At 41.1% G+C, this 20,590-nt stretch overlaps 2 protein-coding genes across 4 annotated transcripts in view; both read left to right on the forward strand.

Annotated features, from left to right (window-relative positions):
* The window catches only part of Dse (dermatan sulfate epimerase), a 45,708-nt gene extending 38,948 nt beyond the window's left edge, over positions 1 to 6,760 (forward strand). For 2 of the 3 annotated variants that reach the window (XM_069986958.1, XM_069986959.1), the window contains 2 exons: positions 2,048 to 2,255; positions 4,178 to 6,760. In XM_069986958.1, the coding sequence (XP_069843059.1) occupies positions 2,048 to 2,255; positions 4,178 to 5,942 (1,973 nt within the window). In that variant the 3' untranslated portion in view covers positions 5,943 to 6,760. The remainder of the gene's footprint in view (positions 1 to 2,047; positions 2,256 to 4,177) is intronic. The other variant, XM_069986960.1, reaches the window with a different exon arrangement.
* An 11,671-nt stretch (positions 6,761 to 18,431) lies between these two features.
* Positions 18,432 to 20,247, forward strand: Calhm6 (calcium homeostasis modulator family member 6). The gene is given in 4 exon segments (XM_069986946.1): positions 18,432 to 18,659; positions 18,662 to 18,721; positions 18,724 to 18,965; positions 19,833 to 20,247. Coding segments are annotated over 4 exon segments (894 nt in total). The 5' UTR covers positions 18,432 to 18,481; the 3' UTR covers position 20,247.
* Positions 20,248 to 20,590: the final 343 nt, after the last annotated feature.

Below are 20,590 nucleotides of genomic sequence, written 5' to 3' on the forward strand. Positions count from 1 at the left end.
TGTATATATGGATTAAATAGAGTCTCTTTTATTGAATTAGTTATCAAAAATATTGCAGAGTAAATTCAGAAAAAAAATCTTGCTTTATCACTTATTCTTAGACACACAGAAGAGTTTGCAGTGCATAGTGGCAATGAACAGGGGACCTTTGAGAGTTCCTAGGAATTTGTCATTTGAGTTGAGATATAATGGCTGGCCATTTCAGGGTTTGGGTGCACCTTGTGCCTCTTCCTTGCTAGGAAGAACAATAGGAATGCTTCTAAGCGGAACACTTACATGTTTATTTATTAATTTATCATACTTTTATTGAACATCTATATGTCAGGCATTGTACGCAGAGGATTTCAAGAGGAATAGAACATGTCCTGTACTTCTATAGAACTCAGAATTGAAATGGATTTTTTTTTGGGGGGGGGGGGTTCGGTCGTGGGCCTGGGCCTGGGTGCTGTCCCTCAGCTCTTCAGCTCAAGGCTAGCGTTCTACCACTTGATCCACAGAGCCACTTCCGGCTTTTTTTCTTTTTCATTTTTTCTTTTTTTATTTTTACATTTTTAAAATTTAATTTAATTTCATTTGTGAACATACTGTACAGAGGAGTTACAATTACATGGGCAGGATAATGCGTACATTTCTTACCAAGCATTGCAGCCTCCTCCTTTGTTTACCCTTCACATCCCTTCCCAGCCTCCCCCCTCCCCCCCAATCCCAATCCTTCTCCTTCCTCCCCCTTCCCCCCCCCCCCACACCAAAGTTGTAAAGTTCGTTTTCTACATGACAACTTGTACTTCTCATTGTTGCAACAGGTCCACCTGTATCCTTAAACAACTGGTTTTTCCCCATCTCCTCCACAAGTTATACTGACATCAAATATAGTGAAAGCAGGGGTTATACTGTGGGGGGAGGGACATACAAAGCAACAAAGAGATAATCTTATAAATGCGTTAGAAACACATGCATGAAAGAAAAAAACATTAAAATACACATCTAAGGGTTCATTTTCCTGACATCACATTATCTGACCTTTTCCGCTTGACTCATACATATACTAGATATTACAAATAAGGGAAACCACATAGGTCCCATGGTTTCCCTTTTTTTCTTTTTGCTTATGTGGTGCTGGGGAATTGAACCCAGGGCCTCATGCATGCAAGGCAAGCACTCTACCACTGAGCCACCTTCCCAGCCAGAAATGGATACTTTTGAATGCCATATTTTATAATAAGATTTACTTGGAAGAGCATTTACTAAAGCATTAGAAAGCAAAATCATTTGTTTTAAATTATGTAAATACAATCATAGTAAGATTTTAGGAGAGAGTTTGGGTTTTGTTTTGGGGTTTTTTTTGCCTTCTCTTTTTCTGTTACCTTTGATATTCTGGTAATGATTATTTCTGTCTGCTCTAGAGTTTTCTTCTGTTCTTTTTCATGTGCATCTTGTAGTATATCCTGTCTTGCATTTGTTTTTCTTCTCTAGCAATGATGACACCTGGCTTGCTGAGCCATATATTTTCTCTTTGTGAATCTTCTGCTGAATCTCTACTGGGAATTGAGTTTTTGTCCTGAATTTATATACAGTATAATTTTTCCTTTTTGTTTTTGAAGTCAATTTAAAGTATCTTGTGCTGTTATCTCTTCTAGAATACAGGTTGGGCATTGGCAGAGTTAGTGCTTATTCCGGGTGAAGGAACTTGGTGTTCACGAGAGGATATGCACCCACAAATACAAATAGTATTGCACATGGTGTAGACTTTGGAAAACAAAGAAGAGGTGCAGCATATACACATATTGATAAGTGTGACCCACCTATTACCAGTCAATGACAAATTGCCACAAACAGAGGCTTGCACACATGATCTGTAGTAGACTCTCAGGGAGATTTTGATGACTTCATTTGGTATAGAATAGAAACATCTTTGGTTTATTTTTCTTATCTAAGTAAGATACATACATTGATTCTAATTCGTAACTAGGTTTGAACATGCTTATTTAGATCTTTCTGGGAATCTAGTTTTAAACTTACCTTCATGTTTTTAAACTTCCTTCTTCAGGATTTCAAAGAACAGTGGCTATTGCAGACTCAAATTACAACTGGTTTTATGGTCCAGAAAGCCAATTAGTGTTCCTGGATAAATTTGTTCTGCGTAATGGCAGTGGAAACTGGCTGGCTGACCAAATCAGGAGGAACCGTGTAGTGGAAGGCCCTGGAACACCCTCCAAAGGACAGCGCTGGTGCACTCTGCACACAGAGTTTCTCTGGTATGGCACATTGGGCTGGCATTCAAGGAAACGGTACAGGGTGCTATTCATATACTTTACATTTACACAGAAAACTAGTCTAAAAATCTTTCTCCATGTCAATTGGGTATGTGCAACATCAGTTCAAATCCCATCAGTGTCTTAAAACTCAATTAGATGTGTTTCTTCACATTTAAGACCTGATCTTTATTCCCAGTCTTTGAGATGTGTTAGGGTTGTGTTATATATGTTACTGATAAGCAGACCTTGGTTTTACATCATTTTTTTGAAATCATGGAAGGAGAAAAGTCCTAGTTATTATGATAATCACACCAAAGGAAGTAGTCAATATGGTTTTGGTAAATGGTGCATTATAATCTTCTAATAGCAAAGCTGTTCCTAAACTTTCAAAAGTGTTTTAAAGTATTTTTACAGTATTTGACAGCTTCGCTTTGATAATAAAGAGACCGTGTAATTTTTTTGCCATAATCTTTTAAGCCCAGGAAAGGCTTGGGTCTCTCTTTTCAAGTATTGCCAAGTATATTGTTGGCATCCATTAAGTTAAAATCATAAGGATGGGGCACCAGTTTGTTATTAATCCTGATACCTTTTGGAGTTAGTGAAATCATCTTTCAAATCCAAAGTAAGTCTTATATAGTTTACTTCTCTTTATTCTTTTCTTTCAGAGTTTAAACAATAAAGGAGAAAAACAGTAAATTTGTGACAGTCTATAGTTAAACTAGCATTTTAAGCTACTTTTACATATGGCCTAAAAATTAATATGCAACAATTCCCTTTCATTCAGATTACCTATAACTAAAAATCCAAGAGAGTTCTTTAATGTGACTCTAGGAATTAGATTAATGCTAAATCTAACTTGAATTTAAAAACATCTGCCTTTATAGGAATATGCTACAACCAAAAACTCAGAGAAAGATGACTATTTAGCTTGCTTCTGTATTGTTTAAATATATAAGCCAGTATTCTACACCTGAATAGAGACATGATTTCTGAACAACAGTTGAGGGTAAAAATCAAATACCAATAAACACTGACTGTATGATAGGAGATTGATTCAGTAGGCAAAAGTATATATGAGTTAACAACATAAATCTCCTTCTCCTCCCCTGACCAGAAAATCACATGACTCTCGACTAGGCAGCTTTCCAAAATCATCAAAAATAATGAACACTTCATTATTATTTTTGGACCTTTTGTGAACATTTAATGCTAAATATTATATTACTTCATAATAAACATTTATCATAAAGGAAGGAACAGTTGTTTTTTTTTAAATTTGCATTATCTGCAAATTAAAACCAAAACCTTTGGCTGTGGACTCAGCCATGGTAACCACAATTTTACACCATCCATGATTAGTTTCCTGGAATTGTATCTATTTATAGTCTTAGATAGGTGATGGGCAATAAACTTAATATGTCAAATGCTACCCTATTCTAATTCATATTTTTTAGAGGGAAAGTATTTGGAGGAGGAACTGATTGCAAACCGAACATCGAATAACTTGTTTCTGTAGAATAATTCAATATAACTTCCAGCCAGTTTTAAGAGCCCAGATCTTAACCCAAGATTCCCTAAAAGTGCTGAAATTCTACTAAGCACAGTCATTTCCATGGTAGCTCAAAACTGTCTAGTAAAGAAGGTCCATGGAGAGAGTAACAGCAGAAATCATCTCAGTCTGAAACCTAAGGACCAGAAGTTATAAAGATGTACCCTCTTCTGATTACCAGTAGTTTTCCCTTCTACGTGTTCATTATCAGTGTTTCCAGAAACTTCCCCAATACAGTCAAAGCTGCCAATGTTCTGGGAGCATTTGTGTGTTCTTCCTTCTGGCCACACTATCATGTGACATCATAGTTCTGGTGAGTTCTTTTTACTTTCACCTGAAAGCCATTAATTTTTTTTTCAATTAATCCCTTCAGGTATGATGCCAACTTGAAATCGGTTCCTCCTCCAGATTTTGGCACCCCTGTGTTGCATTACTTTGAAGACTGGGGTGTTGTGACTTATGGAAGTTCACTGCCTGCAGAAATCAATAGATCTTTCCTTTCCTTCAAGTCCGGAAAACTTGGGGGACGTGCAATATACGACATTGTCCACAGAAACAAATATAAAGATTGGATCAAAGGATGGAGAAATTTTAATGCGGGGCATGAGCATCCAGACCAAAACTCATTTACTTTTGCTCCCAATGGAGTGCCTTTTATTACTGAGGCCCTCTATGGGCCAAAGTACACCTTCTTAAACAATGTTCTGATGTTTTCCCCTGCTGTGTCCAAGAGCTGCTTTTCTCCCTGGGAAGGTCAGGTCACAGAAGACTGTTCATCAAAATGGTCAAAATACAAGCATGACCAGGCAGCTAGCTGTCAGGGAAGAGTGGTGGCAGCCGTGGAGAAAGATGGGGTGGTTTTTATCCGAGGAGAAGGTGTGGGAGCCTATAACCCTCAGCTGCACTTGAAGAACATTCAGAGAAATCTGATCCTCCTGCACCCACAACTTCTCCTCCTTGTGGACCAAATCCACCTGGGAGAGGAGAGTCCCCTGGAGACAGCAGCAAGTTTCTTCCACAATGTGGATGTACCTTTTGAGGAGACAGTCGTGGATGGCGTCCACGGGGCTTTCATCAGACAGCGTGATGGTCTCTATAAAATGTACTGGATGGACGATACTGGCTACAGTGAGAAAGCAACCTTTGCCTCAGTGACATACCCTCGGGGCTATCCCTACAATGGGACCAACTATGTGAATGTCACAATGCACCTCCGAAGTCCCATCACCAGGGCGGCTTACCTCTTCATAGGGCCATCTGTGGATGTTCAGAGCTTTAGTATCCACGGGGACTCTCAGCGACTGGACGTGTTCATAACCTCCAGTGAACATGCCTATGCGGTTTACCTGTGGACAGGGGAGACCACAGGACAGTCTGCCTTTGCCCAGGTCATTGCAGATCATCACAAAATTCTGTTTGACCAGAATTCAGCCATCAAGAGCACCACTGTCCCCGAGGTGAAGGACTACGCTGCTATCGTGGAACGGAACTTGCAGCATTTTAAGCCAGTGTTCCAGCTACTGGAGAAGCAGATCCTGTCTCGAGTCCGGAACACAGCTAGCTTTAGGAAGACTGCTGAGCGCCTCCTGAGGTTCTCGGATAAGAGACAGACGGAGGAGGCCATCGACAGGATCTTTGCCATATCGCAGCAGCAGCAGCAGCAGCAACAAAGCAGATTAAAGAAAAACCGAAGGGCAGGCAAGCGCTATAAATTTGTGGATGCTGTCCCTGATATTTTTGCACAAATTGAAGTCAATGAAAAAAAAATCCGTCAGAAAGCTCAGATTTTGGCACAGAAAGAAGTACCCATAGATGAAGATGAAGAAATGAAAGACCTTTTAGATTTTGCAGATGTAACCTATGAAAAGCACAAAAGTGGAGGCTCCATGAACAGCCGTTTGGGGCAGGTACGGGTGGTGACAGCGACTCACAGCGGAGTGCCATCCCTGTCTGCATCCTATACCAGACTGTTCTTGATTCTGAACATTGCGATTTTCTTTGTCATGTTAGCAATGCAACTGACTTATTTCCAGAGGGCCCAGAGCCTCCATGGCCAGCGATGTCTCTATGCGGTTCTTCTCATAGACAGCTGTATTTTATTGTGGTTATACTCTTCCTGTTCTCAGTCACAGTGCTAGCACTGAAGCTATCCATGGTTTGATCATTTATGACCATATTGCAAAAATGTATCATTCATTCACCTCAATTTCTTACTGCCCCTGCCCCCGACTTTAAGAAACAAAGGGAAGGCATGATTTCTCAAGAAAGGAGGGATGTAGAGAAATCAGAATTGGAGCAGTGAAGAACTTGCCAAAGGTATAATGGTAGCTTGGTTGTTCCCCAGTATTTCTGGAACTATTTGGCTTTGCTGATTTAGCAGTCAGTATAATATACTTGTAGAAGAAAGGAAAAAAAAATCTATGTTTGAAGTATTTTTTTTCTTAAGATACAAAAATTAGAATTGGGCTTATTATTAATTTAAACTTGTTAGTATTTTTCTTCTTACTTTTATAGAGGAAAAGGATGAAACACAATTCCAAGATATCTAGGCTTTTAACATAGAAACATCAGATTTTTTTTTACAAGAACTGGATGACTATTCGGATAGCATAATAGAAATGATGATAGATCATTAAAACTCAAAATATATTTCCAATAGGAAACATTAAAAAAATGAGTATTTTCTTGATGAAGTTGATCTCTGAGAGCATGTAATTGGTTGATTTTATATATTCAGTGGCATTTTAGTAAATAAGACAAATGCAGGTAATTCAATATATTTTCCTTTTGTGGGAAACTTTATAGATCCAATGACTGTTTCAAAATAAAATATTTGCTATCCTAACTTCAATACCAAAGAATATGAGAGCCTAAAATTTGGATATGATTCTTACATTTTTAATAGAAATCTTTCAAGTTTATTTTGCTAAATAAACATCATATTTGTGATTTTCTCTATTGTGTTCTTGGTTCTCTTCATTCAAAATTACTCAAGTTAACATTCAAAAATCTTTGAAGATAGATCTTTATTTGAACATGGACTTATTAAGCTTATAATATATTGCTTCAGAAGAAATAATCCATTTATTTACCTTTTTGGTTTTTTAATTTTTATTCATTACTTGTTCACCTTTTTTGTTTTTTAAACACATTTTAAACATTTTAAGCAAAACCCATCTTCTCATATTTAAGTAACATCAATTTGTTTTTCAAGAACAAAGTTTCTATAGCTATTTGCAACTGAGTCCTCAGGAATAACAGCAGCACAGAATACTGGAAATTTTCCCATAGTTTGTACCTGAACATAAGAAAATAAGATACTTAAAAAAAGAATTTAAGGAATAAAGTGATCTTACATTCAACATATTCCTCCCTTGAAAATAGGTAATGTGTCATTGAGTTATAGGTCTAAACTAGTCATTGTAATAACGTTTCCTCTTACTTGTTCTTTTTGTTCATGGAAATGCTAGGGGGCAACAAAAACAAGAACTCTGTGAAACTCCTTTGAGTGCCTCTTTTGAGTTCTAATTTTGAATCTTTTTACATAAATAAAAGACACGTTGGCTTTTAATAGTGCTTCACTCATTATACTTGACTTCTGAGGAAGTATTTTTTGTCCCATGCAAAATCTCCAGGGAGGATGTCATTACACACTGTTTAGAAGAATAATGTTTTTAAAAGCATAATGCTTCCGTTTGCTTTGCATGGATGCTCTTACTGGGATTTAAACTTGCTTTCTGGGACAGATTCTCTGCTTACTTAACCTCATTCAACATTTCTCTCGTTCTTATCCAAGAGACAAATTGTCTGAAGTGATCAAAAGAAAATTTTGGGAAAAAAGGGGGTTGAGGATTACTCTTTGAAGCTTCCAAGAAAACTTGATCTCAAATCCAAAATGCAAGCAAAATTTCTATGCCTGAGTTGATGAAAAGTCCAAGTGAGGGCCAAGTCCTGATTTTCTTTTGAGTGCATCAGATTGGGGCTAGACAATACGTTTGTCATGGTAGTAGGGTCCTAGGTAAAACATTATCTCATTTTTTTGGTAGCCATTTAAGAAAATATGGTAGCCTTGTGTCTTTAAAACACAATGAGTTAAAAATTTTCCCCCTCCCCCTTCTAATGAACGTGGTGTTTTGTCTTCTCTTACCAGCATACTTCTTCAGGTAGTAATTTAAAGTGTCAACTTTAAAAAAAAATAATGCTGAAATGAATCACAGGTCTTCATATTAAGACATTTGGTATTGGGGATATTGAACATTTGAGTAAAACTAAGGAACTCTGTCTTGAAGAAAGCCAAGCAAAAGCTAAGTGCTGGTGGCTCACACCTGTAATCCTAGTTACTCAAGAAGTTGAGATCTGAGGATCAAGGCTCAAAGACAAACAGGCGAGAAAGTCCAATAAACTAATAATTTTTTAAAAAGCCAGAAGTGGGGCTGTGGCTCAAGTGGTAGTGGAGCAAAAGAAGCTCAAGGACAGCATCCAGGCCTCGGGTTCAAGCCCCAAGATCGGCAAAAAAAGGAAGTTAGGCAGGCAGGCAAGCAATCTTAAATCTTCCTTGAAACTGATAGGTTATGGGATCTATTTCAATGTTGCTCACTTGAAGTGTTGCAGTCCTTTGGCTAATATATAGCCTTTTGTATAAGGGATCAACAAGACTTTGGGTCCTAGCCTTAAAGAAAAAATGAGCATTACTAACAGAGAGAGCTTGTTTATGAAGTAGAAATTGTGTATTCCCCTCTTGGTAACTGGTGAGCATATAATCAGCTATAATGATGGATGAGGCATCATAAAGAAATAGAAGTAGGAAAATGCAAGTTTCCAATCAGGAATTCATTCCGATTGGCACTGTTGGTCCAAGGGGCCTGCAATGGAGTGAAGTATGGAGAGGGATTACTTCAAGCACAAGTCACAGGCCAAGCAATGTATATTTTGTGGGAGTGTTGACCAGACAGGATAAATCAAGGATTGCTAACTGTGTGCATGTCTCTGAGTGCTCAGAGCCACAGCTCTGGCCCAGTCACCTCAGCTATCCATTACTAAACCCTGGCAAATATCCAAATCTAGTCACTTTTACTTCTAGATTGCATGATTCCAGAAAATTGAGTCTGGTTTGACTGGAGTGTAGTGGTGGGTGATAGAGTAGGTTTGTGTGGTGGGGGAGTAGTTTTTCCCCCTGCCTTCATTTAATTTTAAGTCTATAAGCATTTTGATTAATGCAGTCAGATGGACTACCTTCTAGACCAGAAAAGTAAAGATGCTTTCCCTTTTATGTGTCTGGAGGAACTAGTTACTAAGGACTTTTGTTATGGGACACTTGTGGTGTCAGTGCAGAGTCCCCATGGAAACAGTAGTCATTTGGAATGGGCTCCTGAGGCTTAGGTTTAAGGTAGAATTTCTTTAGACAAGAGCTTCTAAAAACATTCCTGTTAGCCCAGCATATTCCAAATTCAACCATGAGAACTGATTTTAATACATACTTGGGAATTATTTTCTGTACAACAAGAAAAGCTGTAATGGTTTGGGGCATGTTGTGAGTGTGTGAAGGGAACATTGTGAGTTGTTCACACTTTCTACCTTTGGTTTTTGTTGTTTATACATTTTTATTTTGGTCCAAAACCAGAGGACTCAAACTTTCGGAGGCCCTTCAAGTTCCTGTGCAGATAATCTTGACTTCTTAACTCCTTCATGCCATTGTCTAAGAAGGAGTCCATGACATTTGTAAGGGTTCCCATGTCAATTGTAAGTATTAAGACTTTTTAGACCACTGTATCTACTTAAAAGCTGTTTTTAATACAAAAACATAGAAAAGGGAACTACAAATTATCTTGAAAGACAGGACCTAGAAGAGTAACAGTGAGCTTGCATAGACAGAATGTTTGTGTCTCTATTTTCCCAATCCATATGATGAAACCTAATCCTCAGTGAAATGGTGTCAGGGACAGGAACTTGTGACAATAGGATGAGTGGGGCCACCATCATATTATATGAACTCCCCCCCTACAGAAGTCCCTTGTCTCATCTATCATATGAGGTCACCATGCAAGGACAGCCACCTGTGAATCAGGCCACTGGTGTAATATGCCGGCTCCCCCCCCCCCAGTTGTTTATAGATTCTTGATCTCTATCTTCCTAGAGCTGAAAGAAGACTGTAAGACCTGTAAGAAATGTAAGAAATAACTTTCTTACAGAACTGTAAGAAGTAAATTTCTATGTTTGTAAGACAGTCTCAGAGTATTCCTCAATGGAGGAAGAAGTCTAGCTTCTATCATGAACTAAGTTCATTAACTGCTCATGTAGCAGGGAATCTTGGCCATGGGAAATGCTTCAAATAGATCCTGGCATCTTTTCAACATTCTCATTAGTAGAAACTCTAAAATTCTATCTCTGAAAGAGTGCACACTTGGAAGACACCCTAACCAGGTTCAGAAGCAGCTGCTAGGAGGCTGTTCTACTTGGGGTAGTCCTGCATAGGACCGAGAGAGCCCAGATGCCAAAGCACAACTTAAAATAGCCTCCCATCTCTATGGGATGTTGTAAACCTCCAGTAAGCCAGGGGCCATTGTTAAGCATTAGCAACTGCCTGGGAGAGTTTACACATTGTGCAATAGCCCAGCCACGTCAACTCACCTGACTTCCTAGAGAACACAGTACAATACAGTGTGGGTGTGGGGGCCATGGGCGGGCAGTGTAGTAGGAGCATTGGTTATTCAGCTGGTAGCTCGGCCACACCTGTACATGGAGCATCACGCCATGGTACCTTGGAGCACTTCTTGCAAAAGATTGGCAAACAGAGCACATCACATAAATATGCCTGTTTTCCCTACTGATAAGAGTTTGTGTGTCATCCAATGGGGAGACTTATAGATGATGAAGAGATCTCTGAACTCATTACTGAGAAGTCATTTTTTTAAATGGATCCCAGAAGTAGGGAATGAAGGCATACTTGATAATCCTGTAAAGTAAATATTGCCTTTTAAATTGTATATAAAGAGTATATGTGCTAAGCATATTTTTTCCTTTTTTTTGTCGATTATGAAGCTTGAACTCTGGGCCTGGGCACTGTCCCCCAGCTCTTCAGCTTAAGGCAAGCACTCTACCACTTGAATCACTACACCACTTCCGGTTTTCTGGTGGTTAATTGGAGCTAAGAGTCTCTCAGACTTTCCTGTCTGGGCTGGCTTTGAACCCTGATCCTCAGATCTCAGCCTCCTAAGTAGCTAGGATTACAGGCATGAGCCACCAGCGCCTGACTGCTAAGCATATTTTTAATAGACTGATGTGATTAAAAAAAGAAAAAAAGTCTTGCCTGGTTTAATACAATAGTTCTATTATTCTATTAACACATACTAGAACAAGGCACCAATGGTGCACCCCTGTAATACTCTCAGGAAACTGAGATCTGAGGATCATGACTTAAAGTCAGCCAGAGACTCTTATCTCCAATTAACTACTCTACCCTATGCCCTCCCCCCCAAAAAACAGAAAAAATGATGCCAGAAGTAGAGCTGTGGTTCAAGTGGTAGAGAGTTATCCTTATGTAAAAAAGTTCAAGGACAGTGTCCAGGGCCTGAGGTGGAGTCCCAGTACTGGTACACACACATACAAAAAAAATTCCATATTGGACTACAAAGATAATAGTAGCCTTTCTAAAGCAGAGCTGAGTTCAAAGAACATGATACAGATCAGCACACCCTAAGGAAGATATTTTATATCTTTTTCTTTTTTGCAGGTCCTGGGGCTTGAACTCAGGGTATATGCGGGTGCTGTCCCCAAGCCTCTTTGTGCTCAAGGCTAGCACTCTACCAACTGAGCCACAGCATCACTTATAGCTGTTTTTGATAGATTATTGTAGATAAGAGTCTCAAAGACTTTTTTTGCCCGGGCTGGCCTCAAACCGTGATCCTCAGATCTCAGTCTCCTGAGTAGCTAGGATTGCAGGCCAATTCCTTGTCTTCCAATAGGAAGCTGGTAACAGAGAGGGCTAAGAAATATCACTAGAGACATTCATCTAGAAATTATTATGGGTTGTATTATAAAGTTCAAGATAGAATACTTTTCCAATACTCAAATTTTATTTATTTATTTATTTATTTGGGTCCGGTTGTGGGGCCTGAACTCTGGGCCTGGGTGCTATCCCTCAGCTCTTCAGCTCAAGGTTAGCACTCTACCATTTGAGCCACAATGCCACTTCCGGCTTTATTTTTTCTGCTTATGTGGTGCTGAGGAATCGAACCCAGGCCCTCATGCATGCAAGGCAAGCGCTCTACCACTGAGCCACCTTCCCAGCCCTAATACTCAAATTTTCATTATCTGGAGTTTCCTAATGCCAAATTTTGGTTGTTTAAAATATTGAGTCATCAACATTAACTATTAAATTTCTACTATGTTTTTTTTAATCTTGTAAACCTTAAAAAGAATTTTTTTGTCAAGGTGCAATATCTTTACTAAAGGTACACTAAAGGAAATCTCACATAAATTACTGAAACTTGGCCAGGTGTGGTGGTGCATGCTTGTAATGCCAGTTAGTTAGGTGGTAAAGGTAGAAAGATCATGGTCCAAGGCCAGCCCCAGCATTAAAAAAAAAAATGAATATTCTATCTGGAGAATAAAACAAAAGGTACTGGAGTGAGTCATGGCTCAAATGGTAGAGTAAATGTTTTAGTAGTGAGTTCAAATCCCAGTACTGAAGTATACTCAACCCTCTCCCCACAAATGGAGTCACCACACTATTTGGTGTTAACTGGGCAGCCCAACCTACAGAGGGTATAAAGTGAAAAGTGTCTTAAGAAAGCAGACTTCTGCTCCTTGTTTCTTTTTTTTTTTCTGTTCCTTGTTTCTAATCCTATCTTGCACTCAAACTCAGAGGCACACTGACCTTCATAAACACAAAGACGAATGATCTCCTAATCTCTTTGTCTTCATTGCTTAGTAGTGTTTGCTTTTATTCTCCCAACTTCGCCTGTCTGTAAGTCATAAATGTTTGTGCATTTTCAAGGGATTGAAATGAGTGAAAAAAATGTTGAACTGCAGTGTTTTTAATTGGCTAATACTACTTTATATGAAATAAACCTACTCTAACACCCTCTCCTTTAAGGAGACGGGATTTGACTGGATTATCAACAAACGGTATCTGGAGACATAAAAGATGCTAAAAAACGATCTCATAATACATTGTTCAGAGAACTAATCATTTCTCATTCACATGGCTGCTTTAAACTACATTTATATGGGAGAGAAAGATGAAACAGCTAAGTTTCTGTCTCGTCAGATTTGACAAATTCTACCTCATTACGGTGACCATGGAAAACTTGTTTTGAAGTTGCCACTTGTGAATATGTGACTTAATTTTCCTCACCAGTTTTGGGACTAGGTAAAAAAAATATCATTTTTCTGTGGACAAGTTAATTGTGAGAAGTCTAATAGATGATTGCCCTCAACATAGTTTTGGACATTCATATGAAAATAAAGAGCTGTATCCCTCCTCTTCCTCCCAAAATATTCTACCTTCTTTGACTTTTGATTGAGTTTTTTCTACTTCTTTATCAAGTGTTTTTGTTTTGTCTTGTTTGATGTTTGTTTTTGTTTTTCATACCTGGATGGGTTTTAACTCAGGGCCTGGCACTTGATAAACAGACACTCTAGTACCTCAGCCACAATCCATTAAAATTTTTTCCAATGTTGTGCCTGGTTCTTTTTCTTTGCCTTCTCTCTTTCTCCTCTTCTTTCTCTCCTCTCTCTCTCCTCTCCCACACTGTCTTTCAGAAACTAGATCCTTATTTCCAAAAGAGATTGCTGATATTCCATATCAGAACAGTTACACCATTGCTTTCTCTTTTTCTTCACAGGCTCCAAGAGATTACCCCAGAGGTGAGCACATTTTAATCCAATGAGCCGCAGCAGAAGGTAACCTAAGAGACCTGCCAGCACCTAAAGTGAGGATTGGGTAGGAAAAAAAAAACTTGGAAAGATCGGTACATTACCAGCCCACAGACTGTAAGAACTCTCACAGCCAGATGGAGTGGCCAGGGCTCTCCAACTCCAAAGAAGCAAAGTCTCAAAATCAAGTTTTTTCGGCTCCTTTTAGCACATGTTTAAGACACCAATTAAAGAAGAAAAAAAAACTTTTAAATTTTTATTTATTTTTTTCTCAGTCATGGAACTTGAACTCAAGACCTGGGCACTGTCTCTGAGTTCTTTTGCTCAAGGCTAGTGCTCTACCACTTTGAGCCACAGTGCCACTTCTGGTTTTCTGGAGGTTAATTGATGATGGGATGGCTTTGAACTACCCTCTTCAGATCTCAGCTTCCTCAGTAGCTAGGATTACAGGTGTAGGCCATCAGCGCCTGGCTGCTTTATAAAATTTATCTGTGCAACTAAAATGTTCTTAATACTGTTCTGGACTCTTTATATGATCTTTCATTTCTCATCAAGATTGTATGGCACATTGAGACGCTGCTGTCAGTAGGCAAAGGAAATAACACAATGTGGTGAGGGCTACTTCAGGTGTAGAGGAACGCTGTGGACAGCCGACCAACTGCTGAGGGATTCCATGATGAGTGGGAAGAGCTCCTGGGTCCCTGGAGCTCTAGGGAAGTAACAGAGGCAGAGCTCTGGGCAGAAAGATTGCAAGAAGTCCACGAAGAACTGTTTCTAAATAGTGAGAGAGCAAGGAAACAATGCTCTCTCTGACTGAGAATGTGAAAGATGACGTCAATAAAGAGATGACATGGGACTGAGAACTAAAAGCAGAGGCCAGATGCCTAGGGCTCACACCTGGAATCCTAGCTATTCAGGAGGCTGAGATCTGAGGATTGTGGTTCAAAGCCAGCCCAGGCAGGAAAGTTTGTGAGACTCTAATCTCCAAGTAACCTCCAGAAAACCAGCCTTGAAACAAAGAGGCTCAGGGACAGCACCCAGGCCCTGACTTCAAGCACCAGGACTAGCAAAAAAAAAAAGCAGAGTAGTTTGCTACATGAAGAGAATGTTGCTCAAGCAACAAGAAAGGCAAGCAAGAGGGTATGGTGTTGAAAAATGTAAGAGTGAGGGGTCACTGGTGCAGAAAAGTGGGGTGCATGGGCTGAAATAGGACACAGATGTTTGGAGAAAGTCTAGGGAAAGTTTTCATGCCAATGGAGGCTCATGGCTTGTCGCCTTAACCACAGAGAATACAAGAGTTTCAACTGGAAAATATTGTAGTGGATTATTTACTTTTTTCCTTACTGTTTTAACTGAGAAATATGAACCACAGTCAGGAAAAAATACTCAAATACGGTGTGTAAAATATTGTAAAGCAGACACCTCTGTAATTCTGGAACACGTATAAAAATACACGTAGACACCTCTGTAATTCTGGAACATGTATTAAAATATATACAGCTGGGTTCCATAGCTCATGCCTGTAATCCTAGCTACCCAGGAGGCTGAGATCTGAGGATCACAGTTCAAAGCCAGCCTGGGAAGGAAAGTCTGTGAGACTCTCATCTCCAATAAACCACCAGAATACTGGAAGCCACTGGAAGTGGCTTAAGTGCTAGATGCTCGCCTTGAGCTGAAGAGCTGAGGGACAGTGCCCAGGCCCAGAGTTCAAACCCCACAACTGACAAAAAAAGAAAAAAGAAGAAATGTATACAGACATTTCTGTAATTCTGAAATGTGTATACAATTATATGCAGACACCTCTGTTTTTCTGGAGCATGTATAGAAATACAGACATTTCTGTAATTACGGAACATGTATAGCAATATACACCTCCAATGCCCTGCCTTGCCCCCAGCCCCAAGCACACTCTCCCCTGAGGCCCAAACATGATAACCACTCTCTTGATTCTTAATCAATACCTGTGTTTTTCTACTTATATATACCCCTGCAAAAAACAGAATTCAGTTTGGACTACTTCTGAACTCTTTATAAATGAACTTGTGCTATATCTTGTGTTTGCTTTCACTATTTAATATTGCACTTAAATATTAATCCTTGCTTTTTATTTTTTGGTGTCAGTTCTGGGGCTTGAACTTGGGACCTGGATGCTGTCCCTGAGTTATTTTGCTCAAGGCTAGCACTCTACCACTCAAGCCACAGATCCACTAATGGCATTTTTAGGGTAGTTAGTTGGAGATAGCGTCTCATGGACTTTCCTGCCTGAGCCGACCTCAGACTGCAATCCCCAGATCTCAGCCTCCTAAATTGCTAGGATGAGCCACTGGTCCCCAGCCCTGTTCTTTGATTTCTTTACAAGACCTTATGTTGACTATCAAATTGATTTTTAGTAGTTTTTAAACCAGCTGTTTTTGAAAAATACAGTTATGAGTCTTCATATTCTGAGTGCTATGTATACATAGCACATATGTATACATATCTATACATATACATCCCTAGAGGACAATCATCTATGCTTTTTTAAAGACTAATTCCTAGCAGTTCTTCAATGGAGAGACACAGCTGAGCTGAGCCAAAGAGCAAGAGGTTTCCTGATCTACCCATGCCTGAAGCTCTACCATCCCCCATAGTGGCTTGGTAGGTACCTTTGCTGAAGGTGGGTGTGAGCAGGTGTCCAGGTGGCTCTTCAGCTGTACCTGGAAGCTTCCCCAGGGCTCTGAGCTCTCCCAGGTGTTGTCCTGTCCCTCTGAATAAACTGTTTGTCACGAGGCTGACAACTCAGATGCCTTCTGTCTGAGCTATGTGGCCTGCTCAGACAGGCCTGTGTTCAGAAAAACATATGGCCAGAGCTGAATAAAACAGGCATAATTCTGACTACAGTGGGAAAAGAGAAAAACCCAAGTCTGCTTTTCATTCATTCAGTGGCTCACTTACTATTACCACAAATATTTGTTGAACATCCATACTATTCTAGGCACTACGATTTGGTTACCTGTGGGACCAGAAAGGGATCAGTACTGATCTTTGATTTCAAGAATTTATAATCTACTTGAAGCGATAAACAGCAAATGTGAAATTATGAACCTGCCACCTGTAACAGAAGTTAAAAAACCACATAGGTGAGGGGAAGTGGTGAGGTACTGTCAAGAGAGGCTGGTCATGGAGATGTGGCTGAGACTCCTGCTTAGCCATGTCCAGTTTTCTTCGCCATCTAGGCACAAAAGAGGGTCGGGCGTCCCTTGCTTTTTCCTTGTAGTTAGCTGGAACTTTGTGGCTACTTCTGTCTAGATATTGGTATTTCAAGCAGGATCCTTCCATCATAAAATCCCTAACATAGGTGATATAAATTTGGCAACCAGTGATAGACGGTATAGAAACTGGCCATGGAGGGATAGCCATATGTGATGTTTGCTCAGAGCAACTTCTGCATCAAATTTAGGGAATTAAGGAAAATGTGATTCTGGGGAGAAAATGAGGCTCCTAGGATTTGTTCGCAACTACTGCAATGTTTTGGCAGGGCTTCCCCCCTCGAACCCCACTTTGGCCCCTCATGGGACTTGAACTCAGAGCCTGGGAAGTGTCCTTGAGCTTTTTTTTTTTTTTTTTTTTTTTTTTGGTGCAAGCCAAGCACTCCACCACTTAAGCCCACAGCACCACTTTCAGTTTTGTGGTGGTTCATTGGAGATAAGAGTCTCATGGCTTTCCTGCCCCAGGTGGCTTCCAACCGTGACCCTCATATTTCAGCCTCCTGAGTAGCTAGGATTACAGATGGGAACCAAGGGTACCCAGCTTGACAAGGCTTCATAAGCTCAAAAGGAATTGGTCCACTTGAGCCATACCTCTACCCCCATTTTTTGTTGGCCATCCTTTGGAGATGGAGTGTCACGTACTCTTCCGCCAAAGTTGGCTTTGAACCACAATTCTTGGGTGCTCAGCCTCACCTAAGATTACTGATATGTCAGCATGTGATAGATCATAAAAAACAAAACATTATATTTTTTAAAAGATTGCAGGTGTGAACCACTCTCGAACATTTTTTGATCAACTTGGTGGTCACAGAGTAATAATCTGACACTGTTATAGATCCTGGGAGTATTGGAACATACCTGTTCAAAACAATAAAAAGTGTTGAATTGATGAGTCGATGAGTACAATATGCTACTCAGTCGAATGGCTTGTGGCTATCAAGCCGAAGAAAGACCAACGAACTGAGCTGTCCAGGAAAGACCCAGTAGCAGAACCTGACTCTCTTCTTGGCTAGGTTGTGGTTTAGCTTTGTAAAAGAAAAACTAAATTGTGTCTTCCACTGTTTCCTGTAAATGACCAGCGTTTTTGTAAATGGAGGTTGGCCCATTAATTAGGGTTGGCCGCAATGTGTACTTTTCCCAGTTTGCTCAAGTGGCAATTGAGTTTGGGGGAGGAAGGGCAGGAAGAGTAGCCGTGCTGTCAAATTGGAGAAAGAGGAAGTGACAACAAAATAAGTGGGGTTTTGTGGTGATGGTGATGGTGGTTGGTGGGTTGGTTGTTTTTTTGGCAGAGTTCCTTGCTTAAGTGGGGGGAGAGAGGTCTTCAGGGCCTTGGCCTTTGGAAATGGGTGGGTGCTGGGGGTGTCTGCTGATTTAGTTAAAATGGGAAATCGAAAGCTCTGAGGGCCCCCAGAAGGCCTCCTCTTCCCTTTTCAAAAGCTACTTGAGAGCAAACTGGAGAGTCCCAACCCCAGAGGCCCCCCGCCCCCAGCCCTCTGACAAGGAGGGCAGCGAAGAGGCAAGAACTTGGGGGCCTTTTCCAGGTAATCTACCCCATGGAGAAGTTGAAGGCAGTGCTGGACCTGTACCTGAAGCACCACAGCACACTGACCTATGGCCTGGTGACCCTGCTCACGGCGGGCGGGGAGAAAATCTTCTGGGCGGTGGTGTTCCAGTGCCCGTGCAACGCCACGTGGAACCTTCCCTACGGCCTGGTGTTCCTGCTGGTGCCCGCGCGGGCTACATGCTGAGCGCGCGCACCTTGCGCCTGCTGACCGGCTGCTGCGTGCGCCGCGGGGCCGCGCGCGGGTGTGCACGTAGCTCAGCGCGGCCGCTGCGCTCGCGCCGCTCACCTGGATCGCCGTGGCGCTGCTGGGCGGCTCCTTCTACCAGTGCGCCGCCAGCGGCAGCGCCTGGATCGCGCAGCGCCTGTGCGCGAACCTCAGCTCCACCTGCGCCGAGCAGCTGCCGCTGGTACCCTGCAGCCAGGACGACGCTGGGAAGCTGAGCCTCCTGAGACAGCTCAAGGCGCAATCTCAGGCCCGGCGCAGGCTGCGCGGAGGGGAGGAGCAGGTGCGGGGCGGGGGTGGGGGCGCTTCTGTCGGACTGAAGTGCCTTCGGGGAGAAATGTATGGCTTCTCTCCACACTGGAGAAATTGGAGCCCGGAGCAGGGGCTCACGCCTGTAACCCCAGCTACTCAGGAGGCTGAAATCTGAGGATCAAGGGTCAAAGACAGCCCAGGCAGGAAAGCCTGTGAGACTCTTATCTCCAGCTAACCACCAGAAAACCAGAAGTGGAGCTGTGGCTCAAATGGTAGAGCGGTAGCCTTGAGCAGGAGCTCAGGGAGAAAAAAAGCACTCAGGCCCTGAGTTCAAGCCCCATGACAGACTAAATACATAAGTAAATAAATAGTAAATGAAAAGGAGAAGAGGCTCCCTGTGTGGCTGGCGCACTGTGCACAAAGACCGGAGCGTGAGAGCGTGGGTCTCAACCGCGCCAGTGTGGCCTGGGGCCTTCCCACACGAGTCTCCTGCAGCCCAGGTGTTACTTAGCGTCACTGTACCTCAAATTCTCAGGAGAGGTGGAAGCCACGTGAAAGCAATAGAGCTAGGTGAAGAGGCCTGCCCTGAGGCCACACCCACACTGCTTCCAGGTTTAGGAATGATCCTTTCACTAGATTTATAGAGATTCCAGGTTTTGAGTCTCCAGGGAGTGACATGCAGTCTCCTCCCTGTGGCCCTGGCACCACTTGGACCAGGACTGACTTGGCAAAATAGCAGTTTTAACCTGGGGTAGAGAAACTGTGCCTTCTTACAGTGAGTAGAGGAAGTTCTTGCTCTAAGGGGGTCAGATCTGTAAGTTTCTGACCAAAAAAAGTCTCAATTACTATTTTGTGTTTTCTTAAGGTGCTTGGCTGGGTCCTGATAGCAGCTGTTATTATCTTCCTTCTGATTTTTCTATCTATCTCCCGATGCCTGTCACCGGTTAGTTTTCTACAGCTGAAATTCTGGAAAATCTATTTGGAAAAGGAACAGCAGTTCTTGAAAAGTCAAGCGATGGAGCATGCAACTGAACTGGCAAAAGAAAACACTAGATGTTTCTTTGAGTGTTCCCACCCAAAGAAATACAATACCCCAAGCACAAAAGATTGGCAGCAGATTTCATTACCGTATACTTTCAATCCCAAGTACCAGTACTATAGCATGTTGCACAAATACGTGAACAGACAAGAGGATAATATCAAATCCAGTGATGGAGACACAGTGATTGCTGTACTTAACTTTGTAGATTCCTCTGTTATAAACAGTTTTGTTTTATGAACTTAGCAATGAATAGAAAACGCATTTTGAGTTATTGCTTCATTAAAAATATGTTGTTTATAACTGTGTTTTTTTCATCTGGGTTTTGGGATTTTTTAGGTTAAAAGTTGAAATGTAAAGGTAGTTTATTAGACTAATTATTATAACATAAAACGAAGGGAAAATAACTCACCCAAAGTAGCAAACTTGTGTAGATGCTTTATTTCTTAGGGTTCTTTTGATTCTAGGATCTTTTCTCAAATAATAAACGTTAGGCTTTTAGAATACTTCTTTGTGAAAGTGGAGCTATGGTTCAAGTGGTAGAGCACCAGCCTTGAGTAAAAAAAGGCCAGGCAAGAGTGCAA

This window comes from Dipodomys merriami, unplaced genomic scaffold (assembly GCF_024711535.1).
Source record: "Dipodomys merriami isolate MVZ:Mamm:240054 unplaced genomic scaffold, mDipMer1.0.p SCAF_335, whole genome shotgun sequence".
Lineage (NCBI taxonomy): Eukaryota > Metazoa > Chordata > Mammalia > Rodentia > Heteromyidae > Dipodomys > Dipodomys merriami.